At 54.1% G+C, this 20,438-nt stretch overlaps 1 protein-coding gene across 8 annotated transcripts; it reads right to left on the reverse strand.

The window, feature by feature from the left end:
• Window positions 1-1,753: 1,753 nt before the first annotated feature.
• LOC135977664 (fibrinogen-like protein 1-like protein) lies at window positions 1,754-19,230 on the reverse strand. 8 transcript variants are annotated; one of them, XR_010595101.1, is made up of 4 exons: window positions 8,496-8,738; window positions 7,212-7,322; window positions 3,103-5,843; window positions 1,754-2,065 (listed from the first exon to the last, which is right to left on the reverse strand). XR_010595101.1 is itself a non-coding variant. In XM_065578874.1 (3 exons), exons 2-3 carry the CDS (start codon window positions 7,279-7,281, stop codon window positions 5,146-5,148), a joined length of 768 nt encoding a protein of 255 aa, XP_065434946.1. In that variant the 5' UTR covers window positions 7,282-7,322; window positions 18,145-19,230; the 3' UTR covers window positions 1,754-5,145. The 8 variants fall into 8 exon arrangements, 7 of the variants coding, with proteins under 7 accessions (XP_065434946.1, XP_065434945.1, XP_065434944.1 ...); XM_065578874.1 differs by lacking the exon at window positions 8,496-8,738 and adding an exon at window positions 18,145-19,230 and having other exon boundaries at window positions 1,754-5,843; XM_065578873.1 differs by lacking the exon at window positions 8,496-8,738 and adding an exon at window positions 12,256-13,096 and having other exon boundaries at window positions 1,754-5,843.
• Between the last annotated feature and the right edge of the window lie 1,208 nt (window positions 19,231-20,438).

Consider the following 20,438-nt stretch of genomic DNA (forward strand, 5'->3'; position numbering starts at 1 on the left):
ACCCCGTCAGTCGAATCCTGGGGCGCTCCAGGGACAGCGTGTGTGCGTGTATGTGTACGTCTATATATATGTGTACGTGTACATGTGTGTGTACGTGTATGTGCACGAGTGTGTGCACGTGAGTGTGCGTGTGTACATGTACCCCAGTCAGATGTATACATCTGGATTTCCTTTGAAAGAATTTTCAAATTGAGCTGATCAAGTGCAATGGCAAAGCACCCAATTCCTCTGCCCCCCAACTGCCTTCGCTGCTTTAACGTACAACCTGCTCTGCTGGCACCTCTGACTCCTGAAAGCCCTAACGCTCCCGGGGAGCAGGCCGTGCCCTGCCCTGCCCTGCCCTGGCTGCCCCGGGTGTTACCTCGGAGGGAATCATTCCAGATTCCAATGGGTGGCAGGTCCAGGGAAGAGCCTTATCTGGGGGGAGGCTGTACCAGACCCGCCCGACCCAGGCAGGCTCCCAGGTACTCTCTGCTCGGGGCTGATAAGGCTCCTTAGCAGTTTCTCTCCAAACAAATTCCAGTTCAAGACACCTGAGAGCTCCACAGCAGGGCAGCATCCCCAGAGCGCAGCAGGGCGGGGGTTAGGGGGAGCAGTCGGTAGCAGCACCTGCCCCTCGTACGGCAGGAGCGAGAAGTGCCAGCCACGTGCTGCCTCCATCCCCAGAGGCCAGGTGAGAGTGAATTCCCACGTCCCCGCACGATTGGTTCCGTCACTCTTCTACACTTATATGGATTTCCAATGTCAATGTTTCTAACATCAGCTTTGCCAGCTCTCCTTACACCTTTGTCTGCTAGAGCAAAAACCTGAAATGCAGCTACCTCCTCCTGCTGGGTGACTATAGACCTTAATGACAGAGCTCGGAACTGCTTAGTCAAGCTGACTAGCTGCAGCCCCTCGGGTTGCCTGCTCGAAGGTGTGCTGGCCAGGCCACAAGTCGTTTCTGTGCCTCTTCCCTGCTCCTTCTCAGCATTTGAAGATCATTTGACTAGTGTGAACAAGAGTCTATACTGGGGAGAGCCCAGGGTGAGAGAGTCACTAGACCCTGGTTATACAGTGCTCTGTCACGGCTCTGAGGTGCAGTTAACTTCACTTGCTGCACAAGGAACCAGTCCCAGAATCTGAACCAATTGTCCATCAGCGAGTATTTGACTCCCTCTGTCCGGGATGGATGAATTGGGATTCTTGGCCCCTGCATTTGTGTTTCAAGCTTCACTCCGGCTCATCCCTTTTCAGCTGCCCCATGCGCTCATCTCCTGCTCCTCACCCAGGAGAGCCGCCAGCTTTTTTGCCGCCCTAGGCGGCGGAAGGTCCCGCCCCCTAAATGCCACCCCCGACAGAGGCGGCGGAAAGTCTCGCCCCCGAAATACTGCCGACGACCGGGGCGGCCTGTAACGATGCTGGTTCTGGTGGGACCCAACTGAGAGTGCCAATTCAGGACAAATTGCTCAAACAGGGCAGTTACAGCCCAAGGCTGGGGGTTTTCCACCTCTAAGGCAAACCAAACCAGCCAAACAGTGAAGTCTTGGGTCTCACCCCACTGGCTAACCACAAGTCACACAAGCAATTCCCTTAGACACTCCAGTTTCCCAGTATCACCACCAGTGCCACTCGATATGGGGACAAATGGTTATGAAAACCAATACCCCAGTAAAAGGGAAAAAAAGGTTCTCTCGATCCCGAAGGACCAAGCCCCAGACCCAGGTCAATATACAAATTAGACCTTACCCACAAATCAAGCTGTTGCCAATCCTTTAGAATCTAAAGGTTTATTCATAAAAGGAAAAGATATAGATGAGAGTTAGAATTGGTTAAATGGAATCAATTACATACAGTAATGGCAAAGTTCTTGGTTCAGGCTTGCAGCAGCGATAGAATAAACTGCAGGTTCAAATCAAGTCTCTGGAACATCCCCAGCTGGGATGGGTCATCAGTCCTTTGTTCAGAGCTTCAGTTTGTAGCAAAGTCCCTCCAGAGGTAAGAAGCAGGATTGAAGACAAAATGGAGATGAGGCATCGGCCCTTTTATAGTCTTTTCCAGGTGTAAGAACACCTCTTTGTTCTTACTGTGGAAAATTACAGCAAAATGGAGTCTGGAGTCACATGGGCACGTTCCTGCATACTTTACTGAGTTACAAGTCGTATCTGCCTTCTCTCCATGGGTCAGTTGTATAGCTGATGGTCCTTAATGGGCCATCAAGCAGGCCAGGCAGAGCTAACACCAACTTGTCTGGGATGTTTCCCAGAAGCATAGCATAAGTTTGAAATACAGACAGTACAGAGCCAATATTCATAACTTCAACTACAAAATTGATACACACATATAGACAACATAATCATAACTAGTAAACCATAACCTTGTCTTAGACACCTCATTTGACCCCCTTTATAGAAGATTTGGTGTCACTACCGGACCTTGGTTGCAACCATGTTCTATATGGTCCCAGATTATATAAAAAACATCACACGGCCGAAGATCCAGCTGCCGCAGTCGCCGCCCCCCAAATGTTAGCGCCCTAGGCGACCGACTAGGTTGCCTAATGGGTTGCGCCAGCACTGTCCTCACCTGCCTGCTGGACCTGACAGCCCCACTTCTCACCACAGACAAACAAAACCCGCCCATCTGAACGGGATTCATCCATGCAATCAGGAACTTCCACCCAAAGGAACTGAAGACAGGTGTGTCGTGTATCTGCTCCTCTATCCCTCACCCCTGTCCCTGGAGCGCCCCAGGATGCAACTGACGGGGTGGCTGGCTATTATGGAGTCTGTGATCTGCGTTGACCCACCTACCCGTTAGGGGGCGGTGGGGAGCTATGAGGTCACTGGCCGGCCTGGGTCACGCCTCCGTCAGCGGGGAATTAGCGGCGGGGCGGCCGCCAGCCAGAGTCTGTAGCGCGCCCCTCAGGCAGGGGAGCGCCGGCAAAGGTCAGTAGCGCGCCCCTCAGGCAGGGGAGCGCCGGCAAAGGTCCCGGTGTGGCTCGGCCGGGTAGGGGAACGCAGGCCCACCCTACACCACTGCGTTCCAGCCCAGGACCCTGGCAGTGGCAGGACGAGGGTCCCGCCACAGGATCAGCGGCGTCCTTCCGCAATACAGACTCACCACTGCGCAGCTCTGTCCCTGGGCTACTTCCTACCCAATTGCTCGTCCGAATCCCTCTGGTCCCGCCGGTGCAGTCCGCTGCTGGCAGCTCCAGCTCCCGCTCAGGCTCAGGCTCAGGCTCCTCCAGCTCCTCTGGGTACTCGGCTGCTGGCAGCTCCAGCTCCCCCTCCGGCTCCTCCAGTTCCTCTGGGTACTCGGCAGCGGGCAGTCCTGGCAGCCCCAGTCCGTCCTCCAGGTGAGGTCTCCACTGGTCCAGGGCCTCCCCTGGCATGGCAGCAGGGTCTGAAGGGAGCAGCCCACAGTCTGCGTCTGCCTCCCTCCCTGGTGCTGCTCCAACTGAGCTAAGGGCCCCGCCCTTTATACTTCCTGTTCCACCCCTCCCCTTCCGGGGGGTGGAGCGAGCTTGGGCTGGCCCCGCCCACTCAGGCTGAGGGAAAGGCCCTTTACCCTCAGGTTCGGAGGGCAGCCACCCTGGCCCCCTACAGAGGCACAAAGGGGTTGGGAGAAAATAATCAAGAAGAACTTTTGCTGAAAATGCAAACCTAAGCTGGAAATCTGTGCAGGGCTGGGCTCAGCGAAAATGATCTTTTGAGCTGCTCTTATTAACCGTGGTCCTGTACTTCCTGGTTTGCGTCGGACCCAGAAGCAGCAGTAGCATGAGGCTTTCTCCCAGGATTTCCATTAAGGCCAAACCCCAGATACGTCCGTAATTGGTGAGAAGGGCTGACTTTACAAGGGGAGAGGGATAGCTCAGTGGTTTGAACATTGGCCTGCTAAACCCAGGGTTGTGAGTTGAATCCTTGAGGGAGCCATTTAGGGATCTGGGGCAAAAATCTGTCTGGGGATTGGCCCTGCTTTGAGCAGGGGGTGGGACTAGATGACCTCCTGAGGTCCCTTCCAATCCTGATATTCTATGATAAGATTTCCAGACCACCCACATCCTACTTATCTTGAGACAAGTACCAACAGTTTGGACGCCTGTCCCAGCTGAACCTCTGCACTATGGAAATTCAGCACCAGTAGGGTTCCCAGCTTCCCTCCCCCTGAAAAAATCCCTCTTTCCAAACCTGCCCCCCAAATTCCCCCCTACGCACGCTCTCCATGCAGGCTCTGTCAGGAAGGCCAATTGGACAGGGCCTTGTGTCCTGGGGATGCACTGAAGGGCCATGGTCAGGAGGGGAATGGAAAGATGCAGTTTGGGGGGGGGCAACGCCCCTTCACATTCCCCCCCATCTTCACCCCTGCCAGTGGACCAGCCAGGACTACATCTTGGGAGGAGCATAGAGAGCTTTTGGGCCAGGTGCTGGCTAAAGAGGCTTGGAGCTGAGAGCAGGGAGGCTAATCCCTGCTGTTGGCTCCTGCTGTGTTTGGAGAAGCAGGACTCTGTATGTTCCTTGTAAATAAACAAGACATCAAAAAATTACCAGACTCCACTGCCAATTTCTGCTCCCCACTGGAACATCCCCAGGGCCCCAAACTTTGACTAGCCCCTTGGGTTGAAGAGGGACACCAATATCTTTATTGTGTGGTTTCGTTGCACGTCTATCTAATCTCAGTGGTTTATCAGCAACTAATTACTGTTGCAATGTTTTCTCATGTAATAACCATATTTATTAAAAACACAGAGGCCAGGTTTTTGAACCCAAACTCACCACAGCTAATACATGCAGGATTCAGATGTAAAGTCCTGGCTTTGAGTCATCCCCCATTTAAATGCTCAATGACAGTTGCTAGAAATCCAGTGTCATGATTCATTGATCACTAATGCCAAGGGGCAGTGGCAGGGCTGGGAGAAGCAGAGGTTAATGTGGGTCTAAAGTCGTAGTGAGTGACATGGCTTCCAGCGAGGCAGAGTGGAAGTGGGGGTCCAGTTATACACACCAATCACACTCTTTGTGTCATTCGAACGCACCGGCGGGGTCAGCTCTCAGCATTTATTCCAGGGGATTTACCGTGCAGAAGCCAACAGGGAAGGGGGTGAGCAGAGTGGAGGCATTGCAGGGACTGCACTGATTAGGTGGGGGATGGCGCGCCGTGTCTGATCTAATATTGTCTCCCCTTCTCAGCGGCGCTGCTCCCAAGGAGGATGGGCTCCTCCTGCCGGACCCAGCACACGTCTGTTGGCTTAACCAGGATGAGGGAAGACTTGCACTCCCCACTCTTACAGAACCCTGCCCAGTAGATGTAGCCTTTCCTATTGAGCAGGACGTTCTGACACTTGTCGTACCACCAGCCTCCATAGCTACTTGCGCAGTTCCCACTGGTCTGGTCCTGATCCTTGTCACTTGTGCTGAACTTCATGTTGTCGTGTATGCCCCCCAGGCCGGAGTGGTAGGTGGTGAGATAGTCCTCGCCGTCCCCAGAGTACCTGCCCAGCCTCAGAGGGTACCCGCTGGGCTCATCCTCGACACTGAAGATGTCGTACTCTGCGTAGCGGGTGTTGTTGGATTTGTCCTCCACGACAAAGCGGACCTTGTAGATGTTCTGCCGCGTGAGCAGGGACAGGTACTCATTGCCCAGCCAGTAATCCTGCTGCACGTTCCCAAAGCCGTACTTGTAGGTGCTCCAGGACTCCTTCCAGGTGATCTCTGTGTTGTAAGAATTTCTCTGGACAACGGTCCAGCCCTTGCCTTCGGTGTCCATGTCACACCACACCACTCGAGGGGGAGAGCCTGCTGGCTGGATGACCTGGACCCCGCTGGGGCTGTCCCTGGGAATGTTGCTGCAGTCTTTGGGGAACCCTGAAATGCCACGAACATCAGGTTAAGGGGGCAGGTGGGGAGGGGGGGAGAGAGCGCTAGCTAGCTCGATCAAATCAGCCTGGGGTAACTGGAGGCTGGGTTTTTAGAGGCAGGTCCTGTGTATTTCACAATACTACAGCCACAGAATCCGCCCCGGCCATTCCTGGCCACAGAATCCCGCTCCAGATCTTACACTTTCATTTTACCAATAAAATAAAATAAGAATAGTTTCTTGCTCTGCTGGTTTTGAAGAAACCTTGAAGAGATGAATCAACTGTAAACCAAGGCTCTGTATCCTTCCTGAGTCCGTACTGCTGAAGAAATCGTTTGGCGAGGGTGGGGGAGACGCTGCCAGATCCATCTCAGCGAATGTTAATTATGAAACCCATCGGTGACAATTTAAATGGGAGTTTTCAAAGAGCCTAAGGGAGTTTGACACCCGACTGTGATTGGAATTCAGTGGGATTTAGGCACCCAACTCCCTGTGGTGCCTTTGAAAATTGCAGACATCCTATCGAGGGGCTTGTCTTTGGAGCGGAAATTGTCCCGAACTATCCTGGTAGAATGAGAGCACTGTGGTTATACTGCCCCTCCCCTCCCCAGGGTCCTCCCTCGAGCCTGAGCCCCCCAGCTCCCCTACCCCCCAGACAATCCCCCTGTGTGCCCCTCCCCCATAGCTGAGCCGAGGGGGAGGAGCTGCTGAGCACTGCGGGGGCAGGGGCTCAGGGCCACCTCTGGAGCTGGCTCGGCCCCTGGCCTGCCTGGGCAAGCCCCTGAGCAGCTCCCAGAGCCGCTGGAGGTGTGGGGAGAAGGGAATGAAAACCCCTGACAAGGAGCAACTGGCTCTCCCTGCTGCCTGGACTCTGGGGGCAAGGCTTCTAGGCATGAGCGAGAGATCCCCAGCTGTTAGCCGGGGCTAGCCCTAGTATAGGAGTTGGTGAGATGGAAGGGTAGAACTCCCAGCCAATTTGGGGGGGGTGCCTGGTTCTCACACGCTGCCCTGCGGTTGGCACCAGCGCTCTTCAGTCACTGCCGGGGGCTTGGCAGCCGTTACCGGAGAAAGGGATAACGAAGCTGTGTAAAGCAAACAGGCAATCGAGCAGCACCTCCCCCACCCCGGCGGGCCCATTCCCAGGCGCTGGAGGCCTGCGAATGGGAGTAGTGGGCTCACTAGCGCAGACCGGCCTTGCGATCCCTTCGGAGAACTCAGCGTTTCTTTGGGCCCAGCGCTGGCGGGGGGGCTGGAAGGTGCATTCAGTGGATAAGTGGATCTAGGGGTGACCCCGGCATGGGGGAGAGGAGCAGAATCAGGCCCACGATCTCGGATATGGCAGATGATAGAAGCTCTCCGACGGGTTCTCTACTCACCCCTCTCGACCTTCTTGTGGGCCAGGGTCCCGTTGCCCTGCACGGGGGCTACGCAAAGGAGCACCATCATGGACAGCGCAGACAGAAGCAGGAGAGAGCTGGACTGGAACCCTGCAGGGGACAGAAACCGCTGGACATGAGACCAGGAGAGAGTTTCACAAGTGCCTAAATCCCACTAGACGTCACTGGGATTTAGGCACTTAAGTGACTTAGCCACTCTTGAAAATGTTACCCTTAGACGCTAAGGCCAGAGTTTTCAGAGGGCTCAACTACTGGGCCAGATTTTCAGAAGAGCTCAGCTCCCAGGTAGGCACCGCAGGACATGGCTGCATGTTCAAAGGGGCTCAGCATGGGCGGGGTGGGCCCAAGTCTCTGGAGACGGGGTGAAGCCCACCATTCACCTCTCCCCCGGCCCGGCCACTGTCTCCATCTCTGCAGCCGGCCCGATTAGCACACAGCTGGGACCCAGCTGCATGGTAAAAACCATTCAAAGATTGCGGCTCCGATGGCCTGGCTCCCGGGTCCCGGGCGGGTCAGGGCCGGCTGGAGCGCTCCCTGTGGTGAGGAAGGAGCTGCCGCCTCTCTCCCCGCGCTGCACCGCTGCAAGGGGAGTGCTGCTCGGAGCAACTCCCTCTGTCCCAGCTCCCCCCGTCCACAGTCACTACCACCAGCCGGAGGGCAGTGCCCGCTCACCCACACAGAGACAGCAGCTGGGCAGCCTCCGGCAGGGCTCTGCCCCCCTCAGATGAGTGCCAGGTGAGAGGGGCCCAGGGCACAGAGCTGCTGTGTGCCCCACGCCAGGCATGCTGCCCCCTGCACTGCAGCCCAGCAGCCCAGAGGGGGACACGCTGCTGACACTGCAGCTGTTCTGTGGGCCCAGCTCAGGCCAGGCTTAAAGTGGGCAGAGTCGCCAGGGGCCACAGTCCTGGCCAAAAAAGAGTTCAAAATGGAGCCGGGTCCCTGAGGGGTGCACTGTAAGCGCTGCCCTAGCAAGGGCATGGCCATTTATTTCAGCCGGGATTAACATAGACACCCCTCCCCCGCCCCACACATGCTTTTCCCAGGCCACCTTCAGCACTCAGCGCAGGGATTCACAATGACCTTGCCGGGATCAGCAGCCCAGAGCAATCCAGACTCTTGGACAGAAACCGGCTCATTCACCCCCGGCCCCGCCCCCAGGTATATCTATCCTGGCCCTGGTATTACATCTTGTGTAGCTACAGCCCACATAACGCAGAGCACGGCATATGCAGCCCCCAATGGTAAATAGGTTGAGAACCCTACAGCAGAGGCTCACGTGTGAAGCTCCAGAGGTCCCAAGTTTGATTATAGCTGCTGCCGGCCCGTGACAGGTGCAAAATGGCAGCTTTTTGTGGGGTGAGGCGGGGTGGGGCAGGCAGGGTGTGTGTGTGTGTGTGTCAAACCAGAACAGGCTAAAGCCGCACTGGAGTCCGGCACCGTGCTTTCTGTCAGCCATCATTGTATTCATATGGTGTTGCAAAGTTAGAAAGTCCACAACTAACCCCAAAAGTGACCGTGATACAAACGTGCAAATGAATTAGAGAGAGCGAGAGAGAACACCGTGTAAACGACACACCGAAACACACTGTTGCAATGGAAACACTTTGCCCAGACATCATCCCCAGACAGATTTCATTGGAAACACCTTCTTTTTGGAGCTGCCTGGACCCCAAATTCTTCAGACAATGTCACAGCCCAAGTAACTGTGACACGCTGCCAGCAATCTCAGGTATCCTTGTGAGAGAGAGGAGAGAGGCGTAACCCCATGGCAGGCAAAGGGTTAAAGCTTTAAAGGAGAAGGATTTCAGTGAGTCTGACAAGCCAGAACTACAATGTTTGGAACTGAAGTGAAATACCAATCTGGAGTCACTCATCCTTGAAAACACGCCTCCCCTTCTCCTGACGCCCCAGAGGAGCGGGGACGCTGCCAGCTAGCAGCCGTTCACACACTCTAATAGTCTAAGACAGGGGTGTCAAACTCAATTGCACAGGGGGCCAAAACTCAAAACTCGCGGGCCGAACAGTATAATCATTTATTTAACAGACTAAATATTTATGTTTTTTAACCATTAATATGAACCAAAATACAGGATATCATTCCAAAATAAATACATTTCAACTTAAAATATTTTGCTCTTCATAAAAAAATATCCTGTCAATACAATACATTCAAAATCTGTACATGCTGGAATATTAAAAAATCTGAAAATATAAATAAAAAATTGAATTTAAAGCAAAAGTATAATCATAACAAATCATAACATTCCATTTTCTTGTCCTATTTAGTCAGAGCCTGATACTTGGAGTCTTTTCTTTGCAACAAGTTCGTTTATGTTTGGGGTTAGGTTCTGTGTTGTGAAGATTCTCAGGATCGATTGCAGGTGTTCATCAGTGAGGCGACTCCTGTGTGACGTTTTGTTAATTTTCATCACAGAGAACAGCTGCTCGCACAGATATGTGCTGCCAAACATGGACAGGATTCGAGCCGCATGTTGGCGGAGCTGCGGCATCGCTTCAGGAATGAAGCGAGTGAACTGTGCTGGCCCCGCAGTGTCGTACTTTGCCTTCAGTGTCCCGTTACATTGCAGTTCTATCAGCTCCATCTGCATTTCTACAGGTGCGGTTTCCACATCGACTGCAAATGGGTTGCGAAGCAGCTCGAAGTTACTTTTCTGTGCCTCAAAGTCACTGAAGCGCCGTGCGAACTCAGTGCGCAGCGCGCTGAGTTTTTCAGCAAAGGTGGCATTTGGGAAAACTGTGGCACTTTCTTGGTTCCGTATTACTTGGCAACAGGGAAAGTGAGACAAGTTGCATTGGTGCATTTGTGTCTCCCATAAGCGCAGCTTCACTTGAAATGCCTTCACTGCATCATGCATATCGGTTATTATGTGCTCCCGTCCCTGGAGTTGAAGGTTTAAAGCGCTAAGATGCGACGTTATGTCAGCCAGGAACGCCAACTCACATTTCCACTTTTCATCCCGCAGAACTGTGCAGTCTTTCCCCTTACTGTCCATGAACTGGCAGATTTCCTCTCGCAGCTCAAAGTGTCTTTTGAGAACTTTTCCCCGACTTAGCCACCGGACCTCCGTATGATATGGCATATCGCCAAACTCGCTATCTATTTCCCGCAGAAAAGACTGGAATTGGCGGTGATTTAAACCGTGGGCTCTGATAAAGTTGACGGTTTGTGTTACAGTGTTCATCACATGATCCATTTTTAGGACTTTAGCACTCAGCAATTCCTGGTGTATGATGCAGTGATACACTGTCAACTCACCGGCACAGTTCTCCTCCCGCATCTTTGAGCGCATCCTTCCCACCAGTCCATTTTTTTCACCACACATAGCAGGTGCGCCATCTGTTGTAAGTCCAACGAGTTTTTCCCACGGCAGTTTCATGTCGGTTACACTTTGAAATACATTTCCAAAGATGTCTTCTCCTTTCGTTGTCCCGTGCATCGATTTAATGTCCAGTATTTCCTCTGTTACGCACAAATTGGAATCCACACCACGGATAAATATCGCCAGCTGTGCAGTGTCAGTCGCGTCAGTAGTTTCATCCACGGCAAGGGAGTATGCAACAAAATCTTTTGCTCTTTCAGTCAACTGTGTTTTCAAATCAGTCGCCATCTCACAAACCCGATTAGCAACAGTGTTTCTGCTGAGGCTTACATTTGCAAACGCTCGCGTTTTATCTGGACAAAGGACGTCGCACACTTTCATCATACAATTCTTTACGAATTCCCCCTCGGTAAACGGCCGTCCTGATTTGGCGATCTCTTCGGCCACAATGAAACTTGCTTTCACAGCAGCTTCACTTTGTGATTTTGCTTTGGTGAAAAACGTCTGCTGGGATGTCAAATTCTTCTTCAACTCCTCTACTTTTTGTAGCTTCTGTCCTGCGCTCAGGTTTTTGAATTTGTTCTCATGTTTCGTCTCGTAGTGCCGTCTTAGGTTATACTCCTTCATTACAGCGATATTACTCCCGCAAAGGAGACACACTGGTTTACCTGCAATTTCAGTAAACATATACTCATTCTCCCACCGGCTTTGAAAGCCTCGGTTTTCAGAATCAAGTTTTCTCTTGGCCATTGTTGGGGTCTAGCTTTGATTTGATATTAGCGTTGTATACATCAACAGACCGCGAACTTGAACCGCGGCTTGCCGTTGGCGGCAATTGCACTGCATCATGGGATTTGTAGTGTGTGTTATTGGGGCGTCATATCACAGGGCCATTAAAAACAGATATATAAAACGATTTCGCGGGCCGGATATAGTTGTATGGCGGGCCGGATGTGGCCCGCGGGCCTTGAGTTTGACACATGTGGTCTAAGACACAGAGGGCCTGAGTTCGACCTGTGACCTTGGAAAACTCATTACACTGCACCATACCTCAGTTTCCCCATTTTTAAAACATGGTTTATGCTAGTTCCTTTGTGTTCTAAAGTGCTTTGGCCCCAATGCCTAAAGGAACCTGGGGCAGGGCGGGAGGATTCCTGCCTAGGGTCCAGCAGAGCGCTGGGCAGGGGATCCCCGCCAGGCTCCTGGTACCCCATGGCCCCGGGGGCACTCTTTACCCACCAGGAGGCACTGCCAGACTCCTAGCTAGCCAGGCTCATGCTGCAGCATGCACTTGCTGGGGGAAATGCTGCTCCGTTTCAAAGGAAAAGCAGCATGTACCTCACTGCGCCCCCATCCCTTGTGCCTCGGCCAGGCAGGGTCGGGAAAGCAGAGGATGCACCAGGGCTCCCCTCCCCCTTGTGCACCTGCCCGGGCTGAGGGGCGGCACTGAGAGGAGTGCAGGCTGCCCCTCTCTATGCGGTAGTTACTGCATCTGTCTGGGCACGTTCCTTCCTGTGCCCGGGCACTCAGGGCACATGGTGTCCCACAGGGGCCACATAGCATGCCCTGCCACTGCACCTCCCCCACGTGCCCACACCGCCTGGGGCTCTGGTGCCCACCACCAGGCTCTGGCCCTACATCTCCAGGCTGTGTGAAATACTGGGCATTTCAATAAAACTCACCCATCCCGACGCTGCAGCTGAGCGGGCGAGTTAGCAACCTGAAGCGTCCCCCACTTCCACATCAGAAACCAGAGCCGGGGCTCCATGCCTTTATGGACATTGTCCCGACAGGTCACGGCCGGGTGAGGAGATACCTGAGTGGGATGGGCTGGAGCGAGACTGCGCTGCTGCTGCATCTGTCCCACAGGGAAGAGGATCAAACTGGATTCATTCAGCGACTGTCAAGGCAGCTGCTCTCTGTGTCCCAGCTCTCCGGCTGGGATACAGGGGGCAGGAACTGGTGCATTAGAGGGAACAGCTCCACGTCCGTATAGTTCTGGAAAAGAGCACCCAGGCCATCGAAATGTGCAACAAAGGACACGAGATGGGACCTGTTTATTTTGTTGAACGTGGCACCAGTTTGCTTAGTGTGATGTGCTCCAGTCTGCTCATTTGGGGACCAGGTTTTGGGATGAGGGGGAGTTTGTGCTGTCACACAAACAACGAATGAATCTCCCACATGCAATTCATGCTGCCTCCTCCCTCCCGCCCGCACACCCCGAATGCCAGCTGCAGCCGGCCCCATAAGTCTGGCTGCCCTGGTAAAGCAGCTTCCAGTGGATTCTGGCTGATTCTGGCTATGCATCTGTGACGAACTGGGACTGTTCTTACTGTGGTCTTTGAATGCTGGCAGGGGAGTGTGGCTAGGATAGTCTGCATTGGGGGATGGGAGACTGACCGGAGAATACCTGAGCATGTAACATGAGAACCCAGGAAGGGGTTAGAGGCCAGGTGACACCTTTGCCCGGGAAACTGAACAAAGGCTGTGGGAGGGGTCGCTAAAGGGAGAGTTTCAGGAGCTGGCTGGTGGAATGGCTGGGAGGCAGACAGGGCTCTGTACTCCCAAGGGGCTGGGGTGCCCGAGGACCCCAAGATGGACCTAACTGAGGGGGTCCTGTTTTCTGTGCCTGCGGGACCTGTCTTGAACTGTGTTCCTGTCGTCTAAATAAACCTTCTGCTTTACTGGCTGGCTGAGAGTCATGGTGAATCGCAGGAAGCCGGGGGTGCAGGACCCTGAGTCCCCCCACACTCCGTGACAGGATCACCCCCATCAGCTGGGCGTGCTGGGCCGACCCCATGCACAACAGGGGCAGCAGCGCGGCCGCCCTCGCGCTCTGATTGTGACTCGGGATTGCGGGGGCTTCTCACCTGTCCCATGGAAACGTGGCCAAAGGCGCCAATTGTCCCTTCATCAAAATGGCGCCATCTCCCACTGCTGCCAGCGGGGCTGAGGCCTGCGCGAGGGCCGCCCCGTCCCCACGCTCTGTCTGCATGTGGCAGGCAGGCTGCCCTCCTGACGCTGGCTGCCACCTCCCGCTGGGCTCCAGGAGGCTGAAGCCGAGCCCACAGGCAGACTGGCTGAGGCCATGGTTCAGGGCCTGGACAGCGCATGGGGACTGTGAGGGGATGTGGGGGGAAGGCTGAGCGGGTTGCAGGGGGGTGTGGGGGCAGGGATAGGGGGCAGGCTGAGGGGGACAGAGGGATATGGGCATAAGGGAGACAGAGTGTGCAGGGGGAACGCTGACAGGGGTAGTAGGTGTGGAGGGCAGGAAGAAGGCTGAGGGGGCCAGGGAGTGTGGGGGGCAGGGGGAAGGCTGAGGGGGGCATGGGGATGGGGCAGAGGGGAGGCTGTGGGGGTTGGAGGTGATCATGTGGGATATAAGAGCGGCTGAGGGAGGTGCAGGGCATGTGGGGGCAGGGGGCAGAAGAATGTGCGGGAAGGTTAAGGGGGCCGGGGTGTGGGGAGCCGAGGGAGGCTGAGGGGGGTACAGGGGGATGGGGACAGGAAGGAGGCTAAGGGAGGCAGGAGGGAGGCTCAGGGAGATGTGGGGGGCAGGGGAGAGGCTAGGGTTTGTGCGCAGAGGACAGTCGTAGAATCATAGAATCATAGAATATCAGGGTTGGAAGAGACCTCAGGAGGTCATCTAGTCCAACCCCCTGCTCAAAGCAGGACCAATTCCCAACTAAATCATCCCAGCCAGGGCTTTGTCAAGCCGGGACTTAAAAACCTCCAAGGAAGGAGACTCCACCACCTCCCTAGGTAATGCATTTCGGTAGGGCTTAGGGGCCACAAACGAGACCAGGGCCCCCTGGTGCTAGGCGCTGTCCAAACACATGATGAGAGATTGGCCCCACCCCAGAGAGCCTACAGTCTACACAGACAAAAAGTGGGTGGGGAAACAGAGGCACGGAGAAATGAAGTGACCAAAGCTAAAGAGCAGGTCAGGAATAGAACCCAGGTGTCCTGACGCCCAGGCCTGTGCCCTCAACCAAACCTATACGGCTATCCTGAGGTCAGCACATCCTTCAAACGGGGACCTGTGCTCGGAACCAAATACAGGGCACGTTCCTTTTGGCTTCTTTCTGATGAATAAAGGGTAGTTGTTTTTAAAGCCCTGTGGGGTTTGATTTGCTTTTACATTAGAAATGCAGATCTTGTCCACCCTTCTTTTTTCGTGGCTGGCTCTATGGGTGACGACAGAACTACTGGGTTGACGAGGTCGGTTTATTATTATTTAACATTTCTCTCGTGGTAGTGCTGAAAGACCATTATCAGCTGGGCCCTACTTTTGCTGGGGCTGTACAGACATACCTCAAGTGTCACTCCCGTGCTATTCTGTTGTGTGCAGGTCATTATACCACGTTCACCACCACAGTATCACAGCACCTTCCAGTGGTGCATTACGCTACATGACTAACACCCATCACGTATTTGTTCCCTTGTCCTCTCCCAAGGGTGAGAAGTGTGCCCGATCAAGAGGGCTTTTTAATAATACACACACACACGTTGCTGTGTGTGTATATCAGAGAAGGCGCTGTAAAGAAATGCCTTGCATTGGAGCGGATGGTGGGGCGGTTTGGGATGGTCCTTAGTGGCACCTTAGAGACTAACAGGTATATACATAGCACATGAAAAGATGGGAGTTGTCTTACCAAGTGGGAGGTCAGTCTAATGAAGTCATCTGATGAAGTGGGTTCTAGCCCACTGTGACAATGCGGTTCTGGCGGAACCCAACTGAGAGTGCCAACTCAGGACAAATTGCTCAAATAGGGCAGTTACAGCCCAAGGCTGGGGTTTTCTCCACCTCTAAGGCAAACCAAACCAGCCAGACTAAGAGGACTCCAGTCTCACCCCACTGGCTAACTGCAAGTCTCACAAGCAATCTCCTTAGACACTCCAGTTTCCCAGTATTACCACCAGTACCACTCGTTATGGGGACAAATGGTTATGAAAACCAATACCCCAGTAAAAGAAAAAGGTTCTCCTGATCCCAAAGGACCAAGCCCCAGACCCAGGTCAATATACAAATCAGATCTTACCCACAAATCACGCTGTTGCCAATCCTTTAGAATCTAAAATCTAAAGGTTTATTCATAAAAGGAAAAAGATAGAGATGAGAGTTAGAATTGGTTAAATGGAATCAATTACATACAGTAATGGCAAAGTTCTTGGTTCAGGCTTGCAGCAGCGATGGAATAAACTGCAGGTTCAAATCAAGTCTCTGGAATACATCCCCCGCTGGGATGGGTCCTCAGTCCTTTGTTCAAAGCTTCAGCTTGTAGCAAAGTTCCTCAAGAGGTATGAAGCAGGATTGAAGACAAGATGGAGATGAGGCATCAGCCTTATATAGTCTTTTCCAGGTGTAAGAACACCTCTTTGTTCTTACTGTGGAAAATTACAGCAAAATGGAGTCTGGAGTCACATGGGCCAGTCCCTGCATACTTTGCTGAGTTACAAGGCGTGTCTGCCTTCTCTCAATGGGTCCATTGTATAGCTGATGGTCCTTAATGGGCCATCAAGCAGGCTAGGCAGAGCTAACACCAGTTTGTCTGGGATGTCACCCAGCAGCATAGCATAAGTTTGAAATACAGACAGTATAGAGCCAATATTCATAACTTCAACTACAAAAGTGATACACACATATAGACAGCATAATCATAACCAGTAAACCATAACCTTGTCTTAGACACCCCATTTGACCCCCTTTATACAAGATTTGCGTGCCACTACAGGACCTTGGTTGCAACAATGATCTATATGGTCCCAGATTATATCAATAACGTCACACCCACGAAAGCTTATGCCCAAATATATTTGTTAATCTCTAAGGTGCCACAAGGACGCCTCGTTGTTTTTGCTGATACAGACTAACATGGCTACCACACTGAAACCTGTCTCTTGCTATAGCGTCCTACTGTGCCAGAGAAGCAAAACTATCACCCACAGTCTGTGCCCCAGAGAACTTACAGTCCAAACAGGGTGACAGAGAAGTATACTAAGACGTGCACAGTACACTCAGTGTGATCACAGATTTGCACAGCTTTCTCACAAGTACCAAGGATATGAAACCTGAGTGATCAAGGGAGGAAGGAAGGGGGTTTTGATCAGGCTGCTTGAAACAGGTGCATGGGGAGGAGGTCGGTTGTTCTGGTTGGCACCCATTTCACTCAAATGCCGAACACACAGTAGGGAGAAAAGCTCTCTTTGCTAAATATTCAGTGGTCATGCTCCTTTGGTTTGAGGCATTAGAAAACTCCCTCTGGAGCCCACCAGCAGAAACAGGGAAGCTAAGACTGGGTATGTCTAAAGTGAAAAACAAGAAAGAAACAATTTAAAAAAAAAAAGCCTTTTCATGCTTTCTTTATCCACCATAAAGTAGAAAAAAATAAGAGCTCAAACCCAATTGTCTAGCATGTCACCTTTAATGAGCGGAGGTGAACTTTGTTGAGATCCTAGGAACAGAGTGATGCACTGTATGATTATAGATGTGTCACTGTGTGTTTGTGTGTGAGTGCACCTTTGCTTACTCACCTATATCCACGCACATTTCAGAGGAGAGGGGAGGGGAAGGCAAAGCCGCCTCGGAAAGGTGAGCGGCGTCTGATATGGATTTTATTTGTGTGAACAGTTTGGGTGGCCGGCGCTCTCTTCCTTTCAGGCAGTATTTGCTAAATTAATGAGATGTCTCTGAGATGAATCACCGTGCAGCCTGGTGGCAGTACCTGCATTGCCGGCCGGCTTTGAACATTACTAGCGCACCTTTCACAGGAGTTTTACCTTCTAATACATCAGGGCTCAATAGAGAGAGAAGAACATTACTGTTCTGAGAACTCGGCCGTGGACGGATCAGCTTTGCATGCTTGTCAGGGAGGGGAACGTGCGCACACACTCATGAGAACATTGTTCCTGCCGAGGAAATCAAGGAGCCTAACGCATCTTTAAATTCATAGGGAACAACTGGGGCTGGCAGATGGGGGGATCATGGCAGCTCTCCCAGCCAGGGAGGTGGGGTGGCCTTCCTCTCCCAGCAGCCGGGGCTGGGCTGTGCTGCAAAGTTCCCAACTCTCAGGCAGGGCTGGCTCTAATTTTTTTGCCGCCCCAAGCAAAAAAAAAAGAGTGCCGCCCTCCATAGCGCCACCATAACACACGCCCTCAGCACCGCGACGCCACCCCACCTCCGCGGAGCGCCGCGGAGCCGAACACCCCCCCTCACGGAGCACCGCCAAATGCCGTGCCGTCGAACCCCCCCACCGAGCGCCACCGAACACCCCCCCGCGGAGCGCCGCGCCGTGCTGCTGAACCCTCCCACCGCCACACATATCTCCCACTGAGCGCCGCGCCACCAAACACCCCACCGTCGAGCCGTGCTGCCAAACAGCGCCCCCGCCCCCGCGGAGCGCCCTGCCGTGCCGCCACCCCCCCCACGGAGCACTGCTGCCGAATCCCACCCCCCAGTGACACCTACACGCCCAGCCGACGAAACAAAAACAACCCACCCCACCCCCAGCGACCAAACTCCCTCCCCCCCAAAAAAAATCCCCACCACCCCAAGATTGGCCGCCCCTTACCAGGTGCCGCCCCAAGCACGTGCTTGGTCGGCTGGTGCCTGGAGCCGGCCCTGCTTTCAGGGGCTGAGTGCGAGTCCCGGGCTTTGGGCACCAACAGGAGGGGCTGCCGTGATAGTGGGAGAAGCTCCTCTGACGCCGTGATGTTCAGGGCTGGGCCTGCGGGCAGAGCTCTGTGTGAGAGCCCCGGGGCTCTGCTGAGGCTACAGGACAGAGGCCTCTTCAGTTTGCAGAAAGAAAGAAATCTCTGGGGTGAGCACACAGCAGATGTCTGTTTTCCCAGGGCCAGATGCTGCCACCTTGTCACTGGAAGGGCCCGTGTGAGCTCTGACCACAGATGAGGGAGGACGCCCAGCCTGGATAGACAGATTCCTTAATGCCATGGCTGGGGACAGAAGCCTGCAGCCAAAGCTCACACTGCAGGAAACAACCTGCAGAGGCCTTTCATCTCCCCAGGGTCAGACGTCACCACTAGGAGAATGTGAGTGCCGGAGCACTGGGGGAGCTGGCCTGAGATGGCATCCCAGGGCACAACCACCTGTGTCAAGTCCATTCTGTTTCCATGCTCAGCAAAGATGCAGGGAGCTATGCGGTCAGGAGAGGCGCTGGTCAGAATTTGCCAGTGGAACTGTTTTTCCATCAGAAATTGCCAGCTTGTCAAAATCCAAACGTTTCATGGGAACACGTCGATTTGGACAAACCTTCCGACAGAAAGCAGGCAGGTTTTGCACGGAAAGCTGCTTGGCTCCCTGCCAGCTCGCCCGCCTGCCCACCTGCTTGACAGGCTGATGGGGGGCCTGGGCTTCCAGGCTGCAGAGAGAAGGCCCTGGCTCCCAAGATCCCAGGGTCCCCGAAATCCTCTCCTTGCAGGGGTAATGTTCTGGTTACTGCACAGCTCTAGGAGGAGGGGAGGTATCCGATGCCCCACAAGCCACCAATCCTCCCTGCCAAGGTCCCAGTAACTACGATAGCCTGTGAGAACATCCTAACCTTTAGGTCACTTTCCCTGCCAGGTAAAAGGGTGTGACCTGGACCCCTCCCTGCCACCGGAGTCCAGCACTGCCGAGAAAGCCAAGTGTGGACTAAACTAAGCCCCTGGTTAACCCTTTCCCAGAGGAATCCAGAAGCCACTGATAATTGCAGGCTACATGGTGACCTCTCTCTCAGGTTACTCCCCCATCCTGGAATAGAGGTTGGTGAGTCCTGGACGAACGCCGTTCAGCTGGGAACATGCTCCCCCTTCTCGTGCCGAGGACTACATGAGATGGGTGTAGTGGGCACTCCCGATAAAGGGGACAGTGTGACAGCTGCCTTTCAAATAGGCCCCAGGCATGGGTGGGCCACAGCACCCAATTCCTCTGCCCCCGCAACTTTCTTTGCTGCTTTAACGTACAATCACAACCTGCTCCGCTGACACCTCTGACTCCTGAAAGCCCTAATGCTCCTGGGGAGCAGGCCATGCCCTGCCCTGCCCTGGCTGCCCCGGGTGTTACCTCGGAGGGAATCGTTCTAGATTCCAATGAGTGGCAGGTCCAGGGAAGAGCCTTATCTGGGGGGAGGCTGTACCAGACCCCCCCCGACCCAGGCAGGCTCCCAGGTACTCTCTGCTCGGGGCTGATAAGGCTCCTTAGCAGTTTCTCTCCAAACAAATTCCAGTTCAAGACACCTGAGAGCTCCACAGCAGGGCAGCATCCCCAGAGCGCAGCAGGACGCGGGTTAGGGGGAGCAGTCGGTAGCAGCACCTGCCCCTCGTACGGCAGGAGCGAGAAGTGCCAGCCTCTCTGCACAGAGCAGCAGTGTTCAGCCTGGGCCAGACGTGCTGCGGTGATGGGTAAGAGCGGGCTCGGAGAGCCAGAGGGTCTGTGGGGCAGCGCTGGGCCCTTCTGCTCCGCACTAGGGCTGAGTGGGCATGTTCAGCTGGGATTGGAACCCACCAGCACTTGTGGGTGCGAATGTGGGGCTGGAACGCAACGTGGGGCGCTCCCACCTCGCCCGGGGACGACTGGGGGGAAGGGCAGAGAGTCACCTGGGCTGAGACCCCAGCTCCAGGGAGACAGTCACCCCGGCCCAGCCGGGTTAAATTGCCCAGCTGTGTGACAGCCCCCCCATCCCCGAGGGGTTCCCGCCCCCCCGGTATGTCACAGCAGGGTACGGTGTACCGGCAAGAGCCGGTGCACTGTACCAGGGTGGCCCGGCTTCCCCAGGGGGCAATTTAAAGGACCTAGGGCTCCCAGCAGGGGCCGGAGCCCCAGGCCCTTTAAATTGCCACCAGACCCCCACTGCTGGAGCTCTGGGAT

Source organism: Chrysemys picta, unplaced genomic scaffold (assembly GCF_011386835.1).
Source record: "Chrysemys picta bellii isolate R12L10 unplaced genomic scaffold, ASM1138683v2 scaf9, whole genome shotgun sequence".
Classification (NCBI taxonomy): Eukaryota; Metazoa; Chordata; order Testudines; family Emydidae; genus Chrysemys; species Chrysemys picta.

Coding starts and splice junctions, on each gene's coding strand:
- LOC135977664 (XM_065578870.1), bottom strand. CDS start 8,700: ATGAATACAATGATGGCTGACAGAAAGCACGGTGCCGGACTCCAGTGC. Junction 7,323..8,495: donor TTCACACGTGAGCCTCTGCT/GTAGGGTTCTCA, acceptor TGTCCCCTGCAG/GGTTCCAGTCCAGCTCTCTC. Junction 5,844..7,211: donor CCACAAGAAGGTCGAGAGGG/GTGAGTAGAGAA, acceptor GTGGCATTTCAG/GGTTCCCCAAAGACTGCAGC.